Source organism: Protopterus annectens, chromosome 6.part0 (genome assembly GCF_019279795.1).
Source record: "Protopterus annectens isolate FY-2018-M chromosome 6.part0, PAN1.0, whole genome shotgun sequence".
In the NCBI taxonomy this organism is placed as follows: Eukaryota; Metazoa; Chordata; order Ceratodontiformes; family Protopteridae; genus Protopterus; species Protopterus annectens.
The window spans coordinates 978789877-978811454 of record NC_056737.1 but is presented as its reverse complement, the minus strand read 5'-3'; the positions used below and the strand labels follow the sequence as shown (position 1 = coordinate 978811454).

Here is a 21578-nt window from a genome sequence, read left to right as displayed (position 1 = left end):
AATTCGATTTGAAAATCTCAGGAGCGGCCGACCGGCACTTGCGAACTGCTTCTGCTTCGGGCACCGCGTGGCAAGAAAGACTGAAGAAAATGGCGTCGGCTGCCTCTTTTATACCCCTGCCACACTGACGTCAGGGAGGAAGCGACGACAACTGACGCCGGACCAAGACTTTGGAATTCAGCCGACTGTGGGCTCGCCTAACGGCAGGATAACCCAGGTGTGATGACTGCAGCAGTATATCGCGATGAACATCTGGTGCTCCACAGCGGAGGTCAACCCCTCGCTGGTTAGATCTGACCATAAACAAATCACTCTGGATATCCACATTCTGCTCCCAACCCCGAACAGGGAAATCACAGTGAAAAACTTTTCAAAAGCAAACTTCATGTTACTTAAGACCAAGGTGGAAAGTTTCAAAGCCCCCATGCTAAAGGATAACGCTGTCCAAGCTGCAAAATCCTTTACTAATGCATTCTACGGGCACCTACAAGAATGCATGGATCGTGCTATCACAAGCAAAAAGGTACAGTTTTGTACCTACCATAAATGTAGATGTCTGAACAGGATAGCATCTGCAGTCCTTACAAATGGGTTGTCCTGTCGTCAGGCAGCCCTTCGGTCGTCCGGATTCCAAAGTCTGGGTCTGGCCTCGGCTGGTGTCGCACTTCACCCGACGTCATCTCTGCTGGTCTTCGGGTATAAAGGCATCAGCCGACGCCATTTTCCTCAGTGTTTCTTGCCCCAGATGCCAGTTGCCCTCTTGGTAAGCTAAATCTTTGGATAAATGCCAATGTTTCCAAAAAAGTAGAAGGCAAACACAAAAAATAAGCATGTATGTACATATATACAAACAAATACACCATAAGAGATCCCCCCCCAGCTAGCTATTAGGTGGGTAAATACCCTAGGAGTACCACAGAGGGGAAGGAGGGAGGGTAATCCTGACTGTAGATGCTATCCTGTTCGGACATCTACATTTATGGTAGGTACAAAACTGTACTATGTCCTTCAAGGATGCATCTGCAGTCCTTACAAATGGGTAGAATACCATAGCCAAACTAGGGGAGGAGGAAGAAGAATTATGGTGTAGTTAGGATCCCTTGCAAAACAGCAGTGGCAAACCCTGCTCGGGATCTAGAGTATAGAGGTAAGTTATAATGCTTGGCAAATGTATGCACGGAGGTCCAAGTAGCAGCCTCAATAATGTCCTTGGTAGCCACTCCTCGTAAGAAAGCTGTGGTAGTGACTGTAGCCCTTGTAGAATGAGGCCTTATGTTCTGTGGAATTTGCTTTCCATGGTAGGAGTAACAGAATCTTATGCAATTTCCTATCCACTTGGAGATTGTCTGTTTGGAAATTGCTTTTCCTTCCCTTCCTGTTCCATAAGCTACTAGAAGCTGGTCAGTTTTTCTATTGCCCTTGGTTCTGTCCAGGTAGTAGCGCAACTGTCTATGTACATCCAAGGTATGCAGCAGTCTTTCCCCCCTGTTCTGTGGATTGGGGAAGAAGGTAGGTAGGTGGATTGCCTGGTTTAGAGACACTCTGGATACCACCCTAGGCATAAATGTAGGATTAGTTCTCATGGACACTCTATCTTGATGGAAGATTAGGAAGGGTTGTACTGCCATTAAGGCCTGTAGTTCCGAAACCCTTCTTGCTGAAGTAATTGCCAGTAGGAACGCAGTTTTCCAGGATAGGTGTTGAAGATCTGCTGTTGCTGCTGGTTCGAATGGAGGGAGTGTCAATTTTTCTAGCACAAAGTTCAAGTCCCATGCTGGTAATGGTGGTTTCCTAGGAGGTTTTACATTCTTGATTCCTCTGAGGAACTGCCTGAGTAGAGGATGTGAGAAGACAGGGGGATCGAAGCTGTATTCTGCAGAAATAGCTGATGCATGTATCTTGATGGAGGAATAGGACAGGCCTGTATGGAGAAGCTCTGCCAAATACTCCAGGATGTTGGCAATATCTATCTTTGACACATCTTTCCCTCTTTCAGTACTCCAAATGACAAACCTTTTCCATTTTCCTGCATAGTTCCTTCTTGTTGAAGGTCTGCGGGCCTCAAGGATAATGTCTTTAACCCTTTGGGATAAATCTGGGTTAGATGCTCCTATGTAATGTTCCAGGCAGTCAGTTGCAGAGTTTTCAGGTTTGGATGCAGGATGTTGTAGTCGCTCTGAGTTAACATCAAAGGAATCAGGGGTAGTGTCCACGTTCCCCCCCAAGACATGCTCCTCAGCAATGGATACCAATGTTGTCTTGGCCAATTTGGAGCTATCAGAATTATCCTTGGACGTTCCTCTTTGATTTTCAGTAGTACCTTGTGCATCAAAGGAAGAGGTGGAAATGCATATGCTGTCAGGCCTTTCCAACTGAAGGATAGAGAGTCCACCTTCCAAGCAAGTGGGTGGTATGTCCTTGTGCAGAATTTCTTGAGCTGGTGATTGAGTGGGAATGCGAATAGGTCTATTTGTGGCATTCCCCATTTCTTTGTGATGGCCTTGAAGATGTCCGGGTGTAGGATCCATTCGTGAGCATCCGAGGTAGTTCTGCTTAACATGTCTGATAGGATGTTTTCTTTTCCCGGTACAAATATTGCCTGTAACTGAATGTTGTAGCTCAGAGCCATATTCCATAGGTCCAGAGTCATTCGACATAGGGGGTATGAATGAGTGCCTCCCTGTTTGTTGATGTACCACATGACTGTGGTGTTGTCTGTCCTTATCATCAATTGGCCTTCTTTGAGGAATGGTCTGAAATTCTGGATTGCTAGTTTTACTGCCAGCATTTCTTTTTGATTTATGTGCAGGTGCAGCTGGTCTGGAGTCCATAAGCCTTGAATGCATTTGTCCAACATGTGGGCCCCCAACCTAGGTCTGAGGCGTCCGTTGTGATGGTTTGGCTTGCTTGAATGTTGTGGAAGGACAAACCTGGGTTTGCCTGGCATGCTTGAGCCCACCATAGGAATTCTTGTTTCAGGCATGGGATTAGTGGTATTTCGGTTTCTAAGCTGTGCCTGTGTTGAGACCATAAATTCTTTAGGTACCACTGTAGCTTTCTCATATGCAGTCTGGCATGGGGACCAGGATTATGCAGGATGCCATGAAGCCCAAGGCCTGCAGTACTTTCCTTGCTGTTAGTTTGTTCTGCTTTGTTAATGCCAAGAAGTAAAGAGGAAGTTGTTCTTGTTTTTCTGCAGTTAGGAATGCCATCTGTTTTACTGTGTCCAATTCTGCACCCAAGAATGTTCTTGTTTGGGATGGTATCAGTCTTGACTTTTTAAATTGACTGTGTATCCCAGGGCTTGTAGTAAGCAAATGACTCTTTGTAAGTCTTGTGTCAGCTTGCTTTTGTTGTCCGCTTGTATCAGGCAGTCGTCCAGGTATGGGTAAATTTGGATTCCTGTAGCCTGCAATGAGCGATTACTGATGCCAGGCATTTCGTGAACACTCTGGGCAGTAGATAAGCCAAAGGGCAATGCTGAGAATTGATAATGCTCTGATCCTGCAAGAAATCTGAGGTATCTTCTGCAATTTGGTCGTATGGGGACGTGCAGGTATGCCTCCTTGAGATCTAGAGTTACCAGCCAACACTCCTTGCCCAGCATGGGAAGAAGTTGCTGTAGGGTCAGCATTTTGAATTTTGGAACAATGATGAATGTGTTTAAAGCGGACAGGTCGAGAATAGGTCTCCAATTTTTCTCTTTTCTTGGTACTAGGAAAAGTCTGGAGTAAAATCCTTTGCCCTGTTCTGTAGGTGGTACCCTTTCCACAGCTCTCATCTTTGTTAATTGAGCTATTTGTTTTAGGGCTTCTGTCTTTTGATTTGGTGGTAGGTTTGGCATTCCATTTTTACTGGTAAGGTGTGGAAATGAAACCTGTAGCCTTGGTCTATAGTTTGCAAAATCCACTTGTCTCTTGTGATATAGTGCCAGTTTTTTGAAAATAAGGCTAACTTTCCGCCTAAAGGTGCTGCTATTTGTTCCCTGGTAGGCGGTGTCAGAACCAAGTCACTGTGATTGTCCTGTTGCAGTGGTAGTGGTTGTGTCTGTGCCTCGTTGGTTATTGCCTTGCCACTGACGTCCTCTGTAGGCACCTCCTCTGGATTGATTTCTGCCTCTGGAACGTCTATTTCTGCCTCTCTGAGATTTAGAGGAGTCTGGAAAGGACCAATTTTTGGAAGGCCAGTTTCTGCTAAACCTTGGGGGCTGAACCTGTAAGAAATCTTTAACTGTTTGTACAGATTTTGCCTTCTCTTCCATTTTCTTCATTACTTGTTGGGCAGGAGGACCAAATAGACTGACCTTATCCATAGGAGCATCTAATAGCTTTGTTTTAACATGATCCGGCAAGACCTGCTCTTTCAACCATGCATGCCTTCTTATAACTGTGCCAGTCATGGCTGATCTAAATGAAGCCTCCAGTGCATCATAGCCACATTTTAAAGAATGGTTACTAACCTGCTGAATGTTATTCACCATTTCTAAAACATATTTCTTATCTAAGGAATCATCAGAGGACAGTTTCTTAGTTAACTGATCAAGCATAAACTCTTGGTACTGGATCATATGAAACTGACCGTTCAAAGCTCTAGCTGAGAGAGTAGCAGAGGTGTATACTTTTTTACCCCATCTCTCTAAGGACCTGGATTCCCTTTCAGAAGGGAGAAGGTTTTTCGCTGAGGTGGAGGCTACTGCCTTAGGCCCCTGGGAGATAGTCTCAGGATCTGCAAGAGGAGCCTTGTATAAGTGGTGATGAGTGTCCGGTACCCTGTAAAACCTATCGGGCTTGGCAGGGGCTGGAGGTAAAGTATCAGGAGCAGTGCAAGCATCATTGAATGCATCATCCACAACAGGAAGAACTGGAGGTATAGCTAAGGGCCTATGTTGCGGTAAGTGTAGAAAGGTCCTAAGCCTTTTTCTTGAATCTGAGAAATCTTGTCCCTGCCATTGGAATTGCTCTCTCATGGCATGTAAGGTTTCCCCAAAGGAAAATTCCTCTGGTGGAGAGGCAGAAGGTATAGATTCTTCAGCATCGGAATCTTCATAAGTAGAAAAAGGAGCCTCTGGATGGTCTGTATTGTCTGAATCATCAGAAGAGTCATCTGAGGACACTGGCTCAGGGGGCTCTGCTCTAGGTCTCTTTTCTGGAGGTTGAGAGGCCCTGTCTGGGTGAGATTGGGATCCCCTTATTAAAGAGATGAGATCCTCTGCCAGAGTAAGCATTTGGGAACTGGAACTGGGCCTGTGAGAGGGGGGCTTAACAGGCACAGACTTAGCAGTTTTGGCTGCTTTAGCCCTGGCAGGTGCCACGCGGCAAGAAAGACTGAGGAAAATGGCGTCGGCTGATGCCTTTATACCCGAAGACCAGCAGAGATGACGTCGGGTGAAGTGCGACACCAGCCGAGGCCAGACCCAGACTTTGGAATCCGGCCGACCGAAGGGCTGCCCGACGACAGGACAACCCATTTGTAAGGACTGCAGATGCATCCTTGAAGGACATCAAGACTCACTCCTCCAAGAAAAGGAAACCAGTCTGGTGGACTCCTGCCATAAACAAGCTATACAATAGAAGCAGGAAACTAGTACAGAAGAGAGTAAAATCCCAAGAAGGGAAGACATCCCTGATCAGCAAGAAACTACGATCCCTCATAAAATCATCCAAGGTGAGCTTCGAAAGAAAAATTACCAAGGACTCCAAAGATAACCACAAGGCATTCTTTAGCTAGGTCAAGAATCTAAGTGTCAATGCTCAGATCTGCTCGGAGTTAGTGCAGAATGGCACACAATACCCTGAACTGACTGATATTGCCAACTTCAAGGCAGACAGGTTCAGTGCAAACTTCACCTCCCTCTCACCCCCAAAAGGGCCCATAACCATACCAGAAGAATGTAGAGCCCCTCAAATCAGACACTCAGGTTAAAACAGCCCTCTCCAAAGCCAAAATCACAGCATCAATGGGACCAGGCGTGCCCCAGGCTGCTTCCTACATCAGCTCATAGACGAACTAACCCCTCACCTAAACACACTGTTAAAACTCAGCCTCTCCATAGGCTATGTACCCATAGAGTGGCACACAGCAACGGTTATTCCGCTCCACAAAGGTGGAGCCACAACAGACCCCAGGAACTATCGCCCTATACGTCCGACTAGCTTGGTCTGCATGGCGTGGATCATCATGAAACTCATTAACAGAGACACTGGGAACCTCCAAACACTGGACCCTACCCAGTTCGGCTTTGTTAAGGGCAGATCATGCCTCGTAAACCTGGTGGACTTCGAGATATTTACCAAGGCTATAGACGAGGGAAAGGTGATACACGCAGCCTACCTAGACCTCGCAAAGACCTTCAACACCATTCCCCATTCTGGTATCATAGACAAGCTCACCAGCCTGAACATAAACCCCTTTGTCACAAGATGTGTTGCCAACTGGCTCACGGACAGAAGCCACATGGTGAGAGTTGCGGAAGCTAGGTCCGACTCTAAACCGGTTTCAAGTGGCGTTCCCCTGGGCTCAGTCCTAGGACCCCTCCTGTTCGGTATATACTTCTGAGAGGTACAGGCAAGCACAGGAGGACTATGGCTGACCAAGTTCGCAGACAACTGCAAACCAGGGGCTATTAACTGACTCTCTGGCTGACACAGACATGCTCCAAAAGGTTCTCACTGAGGAGGATACCTGGTGTCAAAATCATGGCATTAAGCTAAATGTCAAAAAGTGCACAGTCATCCCCTTTGGAAAAAACAAAGTACCCACAAACTACCACATAGGGGGTAGTCCCCTAAATACGGAAGACATAAGGGATCTGAGGACTTAAGTAGATAGTAATCTCTCCTTTGATAATCACATTGCCAAAAGTGGTCAGAAAATCCTTTTATGTGGCCCACCTAATCACAAAAGGGTTTGCATCCAGATCAAAAGAGGTCATTGTGCCCCTCTACTCATCACTCATCAGACCCATCACAGAGTTCAATGTCCCATTTGGGATGTAACTTACAAGACACCTGCAAAAGCTGGAATAAGACCACAGAAGTACCTCACCAAGAGGATGATTGGCCTCAAACAGATACCCTATGCAGCTCGACTGAAGAAACTCCAGCTGTACTCGGTTGCATACCGCCTACTCAGAGGTGATCTCTGCTTAACATACAAGGCCATGTCCAACCCAGAACTGATGGACAGTACAGTTGTGTACAATTACCATAAATGTAGATGTTCTAGTGTATTCACTGTTGCAGTCATTACATTTGGATAATCTGCTGGCAGGTTGCCCTCAGTCGGCCTGAATTCCAAAGTCTTGGGTCCTGCGTTGGTTGCTGTCTCCTCTTCCATGACGTCAGGTCGTCAAGGGTATAAAACATGCAGCAGATGCCATTTTCTTTAGTTTTTCTTGCCCCCGATGTCAGGTGCCCCAAAAAGGTAGCAAAAATATATATATGTATATATACATGCATCGATATAAACTTTACCTTCATCTACAAGCAAATACACCACATAGGTTGTAGAAGATAGAGAAGGAAAAATAAACTCCAGAATGACAGGAGGATGGCGGGAGGGTAACCTGGACTGCAACAGTGAATACACTTGAACATCTACATTTATGGTAAGTGTACACAACTGTACTATGTTCTTCGTGTTTTACAGTTACAGTCATTACATTTGGGTAGAATCCCAAAGCTATGGCTGGGAGGCTGGAGCTAAACAGCATTAGGTGCGACTATAAGGCCCTGCAGAACTGCAGTGGCAAAGCCTGCCCTGGACTTCGAGTAGAGAGGCAAATGATAATGCTTTGCAAAGGAGTGAACAGAACTCCAAGTATGCCAACTGGCTCACGGACAGCCTCTAGAATGTCTTTGGTTGGTACTCCTCTGAGAAACGCTGCTGAAGTAGCTGCAGCTCTGGTGGAATGAGACCTAATGCCCTTGGGCACAGGTTTACCATGGTGTAAGTAGCAGGAATGGATGCAGTGGCTTATCCACTTTGAAAATGTCTGCTTTGAAATAGCCTTTCCTTCTGATCCTGCAGCATATGACACAAGTAATTGCTCAGTTTTTCTTAGAGCTTTAGTCCTGCTCAAGTAGAATCTTAGCTGTCAGTGTACATCTAAGGAATGCAGAATTCTCTCCCCCTTGTTCTGCGGATTAGGATAAAAGGTTGGCAGATGAATTGTTTGGTTAACAGCCACACTGAAAACCACCTTAGGCCTAAAAGTAGGATTTGTCCTCAGAGACACCCTGTCTAAGTAAAAAATGATAAAAGGCTCTACAGCCATTAGGGCCTGTAGCTCTGAAACTCTTCTTGCTGAAGTAATTGCTAGTAGCAGAGCTGTTTTCCATGATCGGAACTTTATATCAGCGGTAGCACCTGGTTCAAATGGAGGCAGGGTGAGCTTTTCCAACACATAATTGAGGTCCCATGCAGGTAATGGTAATCTTCTAAGAGGCCTTACATTTTTGGCTCCTCTAAGATACTGCTTTAGTAAAGGATAAGAAAAGATTGGTGGCTCTGTATTGTAATGAGCCGAAATGGCAGAGGCATGCATTCTGACTGATGAGAAAGATGGGCCTTTGTCAAGCATCTCAGTTAAGTATTGTAATATATGAGGAATATTTGGTTCTGCTGCATCAGTTCCTTGTGCTTGATTCCAAGCACAGAATCACTTCCATTTGTCAGCATAAGCTTTTCTAGTACTAGGCCTTCTGGCTTCCAAAATGACATCCATCACAGCTTTACTGAGAGGTGTTGTTTGTATAACTATATGATCAGCCATGCTGCCAGGTTCAGTGTCTGTAGTTGATTGTGCAGGATCTGATTGTTTTATTGGGACAGTAGTTGAGGTCTTTGAGGTAATGTCCAAGCTGGGTATTGAGACAAGTTCCTTAGGATTGGGTACCAGTATTGGCGGGGCCAGTCCGGGGCAATTAGTATCATCTTTGGTTTCTCGTCTGACTTTTAGGAGGACCTTGGGGAGAAGAGGCAGAGGAGGAAAGGCGTAAACTGATGTTTTTTTTCCAGCTGAAGGATAGGGCGTCCACTTTCCATGCTTGTCTGTGATAAGTCCTTGTGCAGAATTTTTTCAATTGATAATTTTGAGGAGAGGCAAATAGATCTATGTCTGGGCTACCCCATTTCTCTGTTATCATGCTGAAGACTTGTGGATTTAGTTTCTACTCGTGAGGATCCATAAGGTTTCTGGTTAAATTGTCTGCCAGCGAATTGTGCTTTCCTGGCAGGAATTGAGCTTGAAGATGTATTTGGTAGGTGAAAGCTGTGTCCCACAGTGCCATGGCCAATCTGCAAAGGGGGTATGAGTGCGTGCCTCCTTGCTTGTTTATATACCACATGACTTGTGGTGTTGTCCGTCTTTATCAGTAGTTGTCCTGGATGAAGTAAGTCCTTGAAGGCTGTTAGGGCATTTTGAACAGCTAGCATCTCTTTCTGGTTGATATGTAGATGCATTTGTTTTGGTGTCCATATGCCCTGAATGCATCTTCCTGCCATGTGGGCCCCCCAGGCATAATCTGATGGGTCTGTTAAGGTTTGGCTGGCATGGGGTAGGGTGAAGGCCCGTCCCATGTTTTGGTGACATGCCTTTGCTCACCATAGAAACTCCTGCTGTAGGCAGGGAATGAGAGGAATCACTGCTTCCAGACTGTGAGAATTTTGACAACATAAACTTTTTAGGTACCATTGAAGTTTCCTCATATGCAGTCTTGCATATGAAATCAGTAGGATGCAGGATGCCATTAAGCCCAGAGCCTGCATAATTTGTCTTGCAGATAACTGGGTTTTGGTTGCCATCAGTTTGAAGTAAGTAGTCAGTTGCCTTTGCTTGTCTGGCATGAGGTAAGCCATCTGGGCAGTTGTATTCAAGCTTGCACCCAGGAATGTTATCTTTTGAGAGCGTACCAGTTGTGATTTCTTTTTGTTTATTGTGTACCCTAGGCATGTTAGAAGCCTTTTCACAAACGCCAGGTGTCAGAGAAGAACGTCCTTGTTCTGCTTGAATGAGATACTCGCCCAAGTAAGGATATACTTTTTTGTCTGCAAAATGCAATTACTGGTGCCAGGCACTTTGTAAAGACCCTGGGTGCAGTAGATAAGCCAAAGGGCAGTGCAGAGAATTGGTAATGCATTAAGCCAGCCTTGAACACAATTGTCTTATTGGGACATGCAGGTATGCCTCTTTTAGGTCTAAAGCATTCTTGCCCAGCATGGGCAGAAGTTGCTGCAAAGTCAACATTTTGGAATTTCCAGGTATGTGTTCAAAATCGATAAATCCAGTATTGGCCGCCAGACCTTGTCCTTTCTGGGTACCAAGAACAGTCTAGTAAAAACCTTGTCCTTTTTCCAGTTCTGGTACTGGCTGAATGGCCCTCATATTCATAAGGGACGTAACCTGTTTCTGTGCCTCTGCTCATTGTTTTTTTGGCAGAACTGGCCAACCATCTGTCACTGGCAGAGTGTGGAAATGGAATCTGTATCCCTGTGATACTATGTTTAGTACCCACTTGCCCTGGATTATTAACTGCCAGTTTTCAGGAAAAAGTGCTAATTTTCCCCCTATGGGTGCTGCCAAAAAATAAGTGCTTGGTGTAGGCAGAGGGAAGTCACTGGGGTTGTTTTCTGTAGGTTTGCACTTTATCTCCTCCAGATTTGGAGGCAGAAGCGCCCCATTGCTTTGACCTGTATGAATCTTGCACCTGGTATCTGGAACCCTTAGGGCGCCTGGATTTGCCTCTTTGAGCTCTGTCTGACACAGGCAATTTTTTGTAGGCCAATGTCTACTGAAACTTGGTGGCTGCACTTGTAATAAGTCTAACAGTTTGAATAGACTTAGCTTTGTCTTCCATTTTCTTTAAAACCTATTCTGCCTTAATACCAAACAGTGAATCATGCTGTAAAGGTGCATCTAGCAATTTTGCTTTAACATAATCAGGCATATTTTGTTCCTTTAACCAGGCATGCCTCCTAATCACAGATCCAGTAACTGCAGCAGGCCTCTAAGGAGTCAAAACCACATTGCAAATTATGCTTTCCAACTTGTTCAGCTGCATGCAATAATTCCTGCAGTTCTTTATTTTCTGCACATTCTGAAATCAAACATCATTTTCTGTTTCAGCAATCCCATAATATGTTGTTGTTACTTAAGCATATGAAATTGACAGTTTAAGGCCCTGATTGCCAAGGTTGCAGATGTATAGACTTTTTTCCCCATCTGTCCAGTGCCCTTGAATCTCTGTCAGAGGGGGTAGGATTTTTTGCTGTTGAGGCCTTAACTCCCTTTGGACCCTGTGAAACAGTTTCAGGATCAGCAGCAGGGTTTCTAAATAAAAATTTGTGAGAGTTAGGGACCCTGTAATATCTGTCAGGCTTACTGGGAGCCGGAGGTAAGGAGTCAGGGGTCAAGCTTGACTCCGAAAACACATCATCCACAATGTCTAAAACTGGGGGAATGGCTAAAGGCCTGTGCTGAGGGAGAGGGAAATCCCTGAGCCTCTTTTTTTTTTTTAATTCTGAGAAGTCTCGACTCTCCCAGTGAAAATGCATAATCCTCAGGAGAAGATGCAGATGGTATAGACTCCTCTGCATCAGAATCCTCATGGGGAGGTATAAATAATTCCTGACCAGAAGAGGAATCAGAAGAAATAGAAACCTGATATGAAGATTCATTCTGAATGGGTCTCAGTAGAGGCCTGCGACTCGAAGGTAGTGGGTAACAGGGGCTGCGAAAGCACCTCACTTAGTACCAGCGAACTGACGACTGACGTAGGAGAAGCTTTGTCATCGGTTTTGGATCTCGACTGCCTTTCTCTGTCCTTTTCTTTGCGTTTTTTTATGTACTCTGGTAGTCGGATTGCTATCTGACGACATCTCTGGGTAGTTGAACCTGTTTCCAAAATACTTTGATGCAAAAATAAACCGACGCTTAATAGTACGTTGGTTAAATCTAGCACAAAACTGACAGCCAGGCACATTGTGATCAGGGCCTAGGCAAGGAATACAGTATAAATGGAAATCCTTATGAGGTATTTGTTTCCCACAAGTATTACAATTATTAACTTTTTCTGACATCGGTAAGGAGCAAGAAAAAAGTTTCCCCAATGGGGTACTTAGCTTTAGTGAAGACTTCGGTTCTGAAATGCAAACCTGAATATTTCAGTGGTCGGCTGACCAGCACTTGCGAAATGCTTCTGCTTTGGGCACCGCGCGGTAAGAAAGACTAAAGAAAATGGCGTCGGCTGCATGTTTTATACCCCTGACGACCTGAAGTCATGGAAGAGGAGACAGCAACCAACGCAGGACCTAAGACTTTGGAATTCAGGCCAACTGAGGGCAACCTGCCAGCAGATTACCCAAATGTAATGACTGCAACAGTGAAACACGAAGAACATATGCTCCACCTAAAGAAAACCATACTCCCTTGAGCCACATGCTCTAGGGATCTAAACCTTACCGCAACAATCAATAGGACGTGCTGGAGGGATAGATTCCTGCCCCACAGACTTCCCATGCCTTGGAACAAGATTCCAATCTACATTAGGCAGAGCTCCTCGTTAACACTCTTCAAGAGAAACCTTGACGAGTGGATGGGAAACAAAGTTTACCCTGGGGATCACTTCAGTAGCTCTGCTGGACAGAGGCACAAGGAACTAATCCAAAAAGGTGGCAAAAGCCAACAAATTCTGGCTAGGCTTATAAATGGATTCGGGCAGATAGCCTAGTACCTACCTATGAACCTATAAGAGAGGAAGGACAGGCAGCCAAAGCAGCCACCGTGACCGAAGCAGAGGAAGAGGCAACCACCTCAGAAGTGGGAAGAAGGCTTTTCAGGGTCAACTTAGCCTTCCTGTCCTTGATAACGCGCAGGTTAAAAGCCGTGCATATAGAGTAGTCTGTACTTACATGGGCAATGCCCAAGCACATTACACAAAGTGTGGCCATCTGCTGAGAACAACTTATGGCAACACTCAGTGCACCTTTTAAATACAGACTTATCAGTCATTCAAAGAGGGAAAAGAAATAAGAAAAAAGATATTAGTTTTCCCACTGAAAACCACTCACCACACTCACACACAGAGCACACTGAGGGTGGAGGGAGCGCAAGTACACTAACCAACTAAGATAAACAACAGTAAAGTTTAACTACTTGATGCTAAACAACAGTAAAGTTTAACTACTCGATGCACCAAGCGAAGGGAGGAGAAGGGGAACCTATACTAACCACTATCCTAAAAGTTAGAGAAAAAACACTTTCTAAAATCTTTCAACCCACTTACTACTCTGGAGATCATGATGCTTCAGCTAGCCGGGGAAAACAAGATCTGGGGGTTGAAAGGTACTGGAGGTGTATTATGGGTAAGGGGAGGAGCCTGGAGCAGATGCTAGTGAGATTGCTAGCTCGGATCCAATACACACTCAATATCCCACGGGTTAAAGAGCAAATGAGGTAAACTACTTCAGATGCACAAGTTATACATGTTGAGCATGCAATAAAAATATAGGTAAGTATTCAACACAGAGGTAAAACCAAATGAGTCCACCTTAAAGCAGTGTGAGAAAAATGAAACCAGCAATGGGGGCAGCCATGGCACAAAGTCTGGCAAACACGGGCCTAAGAAAATGGGAAACGGAGCCTGTCTACAACTTCCCCTACTTTTTGGTACATGGGGTGTTCTGAATTTTATTGATATTTCTACTGTCTGGAATGGATGCCTAAATTAGCCTTAACAAGTTTTTGGAACACATTGGCACTTCCACCTCTTTTCTACATTTCACCACTAAACACAGTCCAGACAGAGTGGAGTTTGTGGACTTGGTCATTAGCAAAACCCAAGATAATAAAGGGCTTACCAATGACCTTTTTTGCAAACCCACCAGGGTAAACATGTTAGTCCATTTCAAAAGTATGCACCCACACAGACTGGAAAGAGATATGGTCAAGTTGCAGGGGCTCCAAATTGCACGTGTTTCTAAAAAGCTCAACAACTTCACTAGGAACATCCACGAGCTAGAAGGGGACTTTTTGTCCAGAGGATATAGCAACAGGCTATTGAATAATGTCGTAACACCCATCATTTTGCAGAACAACTCAGGCAACTTTAGGCCTTTGTTCACTGGGAGAGACCTCTGTAGTTTCAACATCAGCTCCAACAACACAAACCGGGAATTAAACATGGTCCTCAACTATGAAATCATGAAAGTTATCCTTGACAATTGGCCTATAATCACAAGCAATAGGAGCTTTGGTCATATTTTCCCACCAAGGTCCAGCTTCATCCCAAATAGAGGATGGAGTATCCAGGACTACCTTGAAAAAACTGGACCTGTGTCAACAACCAGAGGAAGGAAGTTCCATTGTGGTGTGTCCCCCCCTCTTGTGCCCACTGTCAGTACATGAGCTGCAAGGACATTTTTTTCTGTCAAAACAATCGTGTTTCCCTTCTTTTTTCAGGGGCAATTGCAACTCGGAGGGAGAGGTCTATAGAGCACAATGTTCAAAATGCAAAGCTTTTTACATCGGTAAAACTGTCAATAAACTGAAAACTAGAATAGCAAAACACTGCCATGACCTTCATTACCTCAACAGCACTAATCCCTTGGCTATACATGCTAGGAAACAAAAAGAACACAATAAATTCTTGTTTCACATTTTGGACCAGGTCCCTGACATCCCTCTGAATGAAAGCTTCAATGACTTGCTAGACCAGAAAGAATTCATGTGGCAGATCAGATTAATGGCCAAAAATGGTCTATGACTCAATACTACCGAATCTCTCATTCCCGTCCTCAACCACAGGATACTAGGCCATAAAAATACCATTGACTGGTTTCATTTTTCTCAGTGCTTATGGTTGGGACTTGGTTTTACTTCTGTGTTGAATACTTATCTGTACTCTTATTACATGCTCAAAACGTACAAGTTATGCTTTTTGTCAAGCACACTCTGGAGATATAACTTTACTGCTTTAGGATTTTAGAGTTTGAAGCATTCATGATGAAGGACTCCCGAAAGTGCCACACAAATTAGTTTTCAGTGTTTAGCAGATTTAATACCATCATTTTGATTTTTTTGGTAAGGTTTGATTGGCTAACATGCGTTTTATGTAACCAATCAAAATGAAGGTCTTCACATACATACTTTGCTTAAAACCACCCACAAGCTCCCTGGCAAGCCCACCATTACATCACAAGGGCCTCAATAAAGGTACACACCCACCCTGATATAACTGGTGGCTTGCCTTGGACACACCCCCCCAGTTTTAATATATATGTTGGTATTTGTAACCTTTTTTCTTAGCACACTTAAGTAGCACTGGAAAGCTTCATTTCAACAAAGGATCAGAAACAAAGTCGACTGAGATTTTTTTTTTCTGCTACATTTTGCAGTTCTACTGAGATTCCTTCTGCTACTCTAGAGATTCATTCAACCCAGTTTTTGGCCACCCATCAAATGGGATACTTTGAAAGCGAGTTCTTCTCTAGTTTGTTAGTTACTTCCCATAGATCCTCTGGGTCTAAGGCCTGGACTTGCCAGTCTGAGGCTCTACTGAGATTTTTCTGAGTTTGTTTTTAGTTTGTCTGGAATGTGTAAAGTTTTGTTTCTTTTCTTGACTTCAACTGATGAAGGATTTCAGTTTTCAGGAATTGTTTCTGAGAATGCCATTTCTCCAAACATGAGGCAAAAAGGTGGCCAATAAAACAGGGGAGCTTCTTCTCTATGCAAGGATGAGTTAAGAGAAGAATTATGTAATTTGCCTCTTAGTGGGGTACAGTACCCCTTGTCAATTAGTCTACAAATGAATGAGCTTACAAAGAAAACTTATCACAGTGCCTGGAAGGCAAAAGTTAATTTTCTCTACTGTAGCACAATGGTGTTGTATATTTGTCCAGTAATCAAAATGGGATATTTTTACTCACAAATGGGAGATGGCTGCCTTGTGGGTTGGTAATTAGTTGAGTCTATGTAGGGGATAGTTTCTGTCGAATCACTGCAGTGGAAATAAGTTACTGGTCAGATTGTTTTAAGCTAGCCAGTTCGGTAACTTGCTAAAATCCATTTAGTGTAGTTTGCTTAAAGTTTGCAAGGATTTGTGACCATCTGTAACAACTATGCTGCCTGCACAAAGAACTGATTTTAAATTTGGTAGGTCATGTGGCAGACTGCTAATAAACGGGGAGAACAGTAAACTGATCCTTCAAAAATTCCCTTTGATAACATGGTTAGTATTTAACTGAAGATGACTTGATAACTAAAATATTTCTTGAACCAGCAACTGTCTAACCAAAGAAGCAAGTCACTGGACAAATTTACTATGCAGCTTCTAAAAAAATGTACACATGGCTATCAGCCTTGTTGTACAGGTTCATTTTAAGAGGGAGGGCAGTTTCCATAACTGAGCAGACTCTAGCTGTGCAGATCAGTACTATGCAACTGTAGCCTTGCTCAACAGGGCAGCTGCCCACAGCTTCTCTACATGAGAGCTGTAACAGGATTCAGGGTCACACTCGTGCACATCTCTGAAGTGGATTACAGCAAAACAGCAACACTGTGCCAAAGGGAGCAGGGAGTGTTGCTCAGCTATGACCTGATCTGTGAATACTGCCAAGTAAGTTCTAAAGACTCAACACATCTCCGCAATGACTTAGTTGGTGCTACACCGAAAACAATATGCACTGTAGACATTATAAACAAATGGGGATTTTTCTGAGGAATTTTAAGCTTTATTTTTTTAATATTCATTTCCATATTTCAACAGTTGATTTATAAAAGGTTTCTCTTCATTTTACTAACATTTCTCTTGTTAACTTTTAACAATATATATACAGTTTGGGTTGAATACTAACGTGGTTTACTTTTCTGCAGACGTATACTGCCAGGTGTTTAAAATAGATGTGCTGTTTGTATTTGATGATTCTGATTGCTGCATCCTATACTTTATGAAATGATGCTTATGACTGTATGTCATTATGGACTGCAATAAAAAAATGTGCAGGGTACAAAACTCTAAAGCATCAAGACGAGAATGCGCACACAAGGTGGGTGTTGCATTTATTTCACTCTGCATGTTAAAGTGCTCAGAACTTAAGGACTATAATAAAACTGAAGTTGAAGCCCTCAAAAAAGTCAATCAAATGAAGTAGGCACCACACAATGCAGTAACTGTTCTCCAAAAACATGCAGAAAGAGCAATGAAAAAGGATCTGAGGCAGGGGTGTAGCAAGAGTAATTTCGTACTAGTGTGCTCTTATTTCTATCCTCAACCCGCCTGTCAGTTACAGAATTAAAACCTTCTTCTTTTTCTTTCTGCTGCTCCAGTTAGGGGTCGCCACAGCGGATCACCTGTTTCCATTTCTTCCTGTAGTCTGCATCTTGCTCTGTCACACCAACCACCTGCATGTCCTCTCACCACATCCATAAACCTTATCTTAGGCCTTCCTCTTTTCCTGTTACCTGGCAGCTTCATCCTTAGTATCTTTTTCCCAATACTGCATCCCTCCTCAGCACGTCCAAACCAACATAATCTTGTCTCCAAACATTCTAACCTGGGCTGACCCTCTAATATACTTATTCCTAATCCTGTCCATCCTCGTCACACCCAGTGGAAATCTTAACATCTTCAGCTCTGTCATGTCAAGCTCTGACTCCTGCCTTTTTGTCAATGCCACTGTCTCTAACCCATATAACATAGCTGGTCTCACTACCCTCTTGTAGACATTCCCTTTCACTCTTACTGGTACTCGTCTGTCACAAATCACTCCTGACAATCTTCTCCACCCACTCCATCCTGCCTGTACTCTCTTCTTCACCTCTCTTCCACACCCACCATTACTCTGAACTGTTGATCCCAAGTATTTAAACTCATCCACCTTCGCAACCTCTACTCCCTGCATCCTCACCATGACTCGATCCTCCCTCTCATTCACACACACACACACACATTCTGTCTTAGTCCTGCTGACCTTCATTCCTCTTCTCTCTAGAGCATATATCCACTTCTCCAGGGTCTCCTCCACCTGTTCCCTACTCTCACTACAGATCACAATATCATCTGCAAACATCATAGTCCACGGGGACTCCTGTCTGATCTTGTCTGTCAACCTGTTCATCACCACTGCAAAGTAAAGTAGCACTTAAACGTTTATAGGTTCATACTAGGCTATCTGCCCTGGGGCAATTATAAGCCTAGCCCGATTCTGTATGGCTTACGGCACCCCTTGATTTGAGTATACTGTGCCCTTTTTAAGGTTTAGTTTACTGTGCCTCTGTCTAATAGTGACACGGGAGTAATCCCTGGGACAAACCTACGATCCCCCATCCACCTATCGAGATTCTTCTTGAAGAGATTCAGTGAGGTGCTCTGCCTCACATGAACTGGAATTCTATTCCAGAGTGAAGGGAGCCTCTGGGTTATGAACCTGTCCCTCCAGCAAGTTCTATTTATTTCTGTGCTGAGGTTCAAGTCCCTCGAGCATGTGGCTCTAAGGGATTTAGATTTACTGATTTACTGAGGTGGAGCATGTCCATTAATTCTGGATTTGACATAGCTTTGTATGTCAGGCATAGATCGCCTCGAAGTTATATCACTTTCTCTCTAAAACAATTAAATAGATATTTTTCAATCCATGAGACTCTTTTAGCGGCATAAATTTAGACAGTTGTGGACACATTATGGGCTTCTCAAACTAAATCTATAGAAAACTGTATTCAATAGAGTACAAACAGTATACCTAGCTACACCCCTGATACGTGGGCACTGATGGTAAAACAACCAAAATCTACGATATATGGAAAAGAAAACCAGTGGTGACAAACCAATGAAGGGGAAACAGTCTGAATGTTTAATGAACCACAAAGTCTACTTCAAAATAGGAACAAAAGGGAGATGTAATGTAATGGAAGAGTTGTCGCTTTTTCCGTTTGAATAAAACCCACTCTCCCAGCATCTATTCAAATCTCCAAAGCAGTAATGCTACCCATATATACCACAACCACGATCCAAATACAACTGCAGTTCTGTTCTCTATATAACACTCACTAACCATGTAGTAAAACACAATCACTTTAATGTAGCGCCTCAGTGTAACCACCTTCAAGGAGTTATGCAGTTACAAAAATCACACTTTTTATATAAAATCTTAAATTATATTCAATTAGTTAATTAAACAATCAATTAAAACTCCAATAAATTTAAAGCATCTCCAATTTAACTCATTATTTAAGCCCTTAGAAACTAAAGTTTTGTATTTTAAAATACATATACTTTATTTGTACATCAGCTTCTGTTTAATACATTCTCATTGCTATATCCATGCATTCAAGTTCTTCCAAACTAATGCCATGAAATAAATTTCCTTCACTATTATGGCAAGCTTTAAAATGTCGGGATATTATTTTATCTTCCCTTTGATTTCTTACATCTCTTAAATGTTCCATAACTCTAATACGGAACTTTCTTTCAAACAGTAATGCTACCCAAATGCCTACTGTACTCATTGTCAAAGCCTGGATGAGAGGCTCAGTTGGCATGGCAAAGGTATGACAAGCCAACATCTGAGGCAGCAAAATAGAGCAACACATGATCCCTCTTCCTTGTAACAACTATGGTACTCATCCTGTGGATAAGACATTAAACTGAGGTCCATCTGCCTGAGTTGGAGGAAGATCAGGTGGATGTAGAAGATTCCGTGGCACTAATCGAAAAGACAAGGGGAAGTTCCCCAATACCATGGCCAAATTTCCCCTAGTTGTATAAATACCACCTTGGGTTTCCCCTGAGAAGAGGCCACAAGCCCAGTGGGACTAACCCGGACAACAATGAATAAATCTTCTTCTTTTTCGGCTTTTCCCCGGTCAGGGGTCGCCACAGCAGACCACCTGTCCGCTCATGATAAAGATGCAGCAGACTTGATATGCACATTTATTCATGGCTTTATAAAGTTACAAAATCATCAGCATTCACTTTCCTGAGCCTTCTGAAGTGATTTCACTAGGAAAGTGACTACATGGTAGAACAACACAACAGCTACTGTTAAAAATGCCTGAAGGTTTCTGTTTGCAAATAATGGAAAACAACTGGAAAATGAGTGAAGAAATGCTTCCGTTTACATATCAGATTCTTTTAAAACTGACAATGGGATCTACAGCAGTTCCTAAAAACATCTGAAAAATATTCTGCCATGCTATGGAAGGCTCAGTAATGTGCAATTCTTTACCCAAGATGGACATTACGAACATACATACCACATCTTCTCAACACAGCTCTGAAAGCTTACATTATTTGGAAGATCTGATGTTTGCTAAATAAAATCCCAAAGTGCTCACTGTATATAAAGTATTTTGCTTACCAACAATGTATATAAAGTATTTTGCTTACCAACATTAAGAGGTAGAATGTAATAGGCAGAATCAGACTCTGTAGGTTTAAATTCTAGTGCAGGTTTCTCAAGCCGAAGAATATGAGAAAAAATGTACTGGTGAAGCCTTGTAATCAACTCAAGTTGCTCTACAGTCAGTGTAAAATCAGACTTCTTCAGCTCGATGGATATGGTAACTTCTCCAGAACGCGTATACACTGGAAAATGAGGAATCTAGACAAGTTATAAAAAAGTACAGTGTTACCACATACTGCAGCTGTCCAGTGAATACATCACAATTCCTTAATTATTTGTTGTAAAATACCATACACATATATAGTGTCTTGAATTTAAAAGTCGGAGGGGGCACAGAACCAAAGTTCCATCTGCCTGAATTGGTAGTAGCTCAGGTGGATGCAAAAGATTCCACAGCACCTACTGAAAAGAACAAGAGAAATTCATCAGTGCCCTGGCCAAACTTCCACTTGTCAATATCACATCAGGTTTCCGCTGAAAAGGGGCTTCTGGACTACTGGGATCCAGTATCTGTCTGCCTGGGACAACATGATCGACAGACCATGATGCTTTGCCAGAGATGGTCTGCACCTGTCGCCCCTGGGATTCAGGTTACTGGCTAAGGCTCTTGCCACCCCTATAGTGCCTTTTTTAGGCAAAGTTCAAAGGACAAAACCACCACTGTAACCGGTACAATCATGCAAAATCTGAAGGTAATGCTACTCAATGCTAGAAGTCTAAACCTCAAAATGCACTCTCTCGAGGCACTCCTAAAAATGAGAACATCAATATCTGTGCAGTAACTGAGACCTGGTTCAAGGCTCCAGAGAGCACCCCCTGCAATACCAGGCTACAACTCTTACCACACTTTTCGGCCACCAAACTAAAGGTGGAGCAGTGTCCATATTCACCAAGGATATTCACACCACTAGGCTAGTTGCCCAACACAATACGTATGAAATTCTCCAGGTGCAACTAACACTAGGTAAGACTGCAATCCAAATTGTAGCTTGCTAAAGATCCCCCACCATGCCCCAAGATTCTCACTACATCTTTCTAAACGTACTGGAAAATATTAAGATAGAACCAAACACCCTAATACTGGGCAATTTTAACTACCCTGCCATTAACTGGGAAAACTACTCGTGTACCAATACCTTTGCCCAACGGTTCTTGGAATTCATAAATTCCAATGCCCTGGA

At 43.4% G+C, this 21578-nt stretch overlaps 1 protein-coding gene across 1 annotated transcript in view; it reads right to left on the bottom strand.

Moving 5' to 3' along the window:
* Nucleotides 1-21578, bottom strand: part of DICER1 (dicer 1, ribonuclease III) — a gene marked incomplete in the record, with an annotated part of 1877097 nt that overhangs the window by 753369 nt on the left and 1102150 nt on the right. The window contains 1 exon segment of the mRNA XM_044074618.1: nucleotides 20382-20595. Within this exon segment, the coding sequence (XP_043930553.1) occupies nucleotides 20382-20595 (214 nt within the window).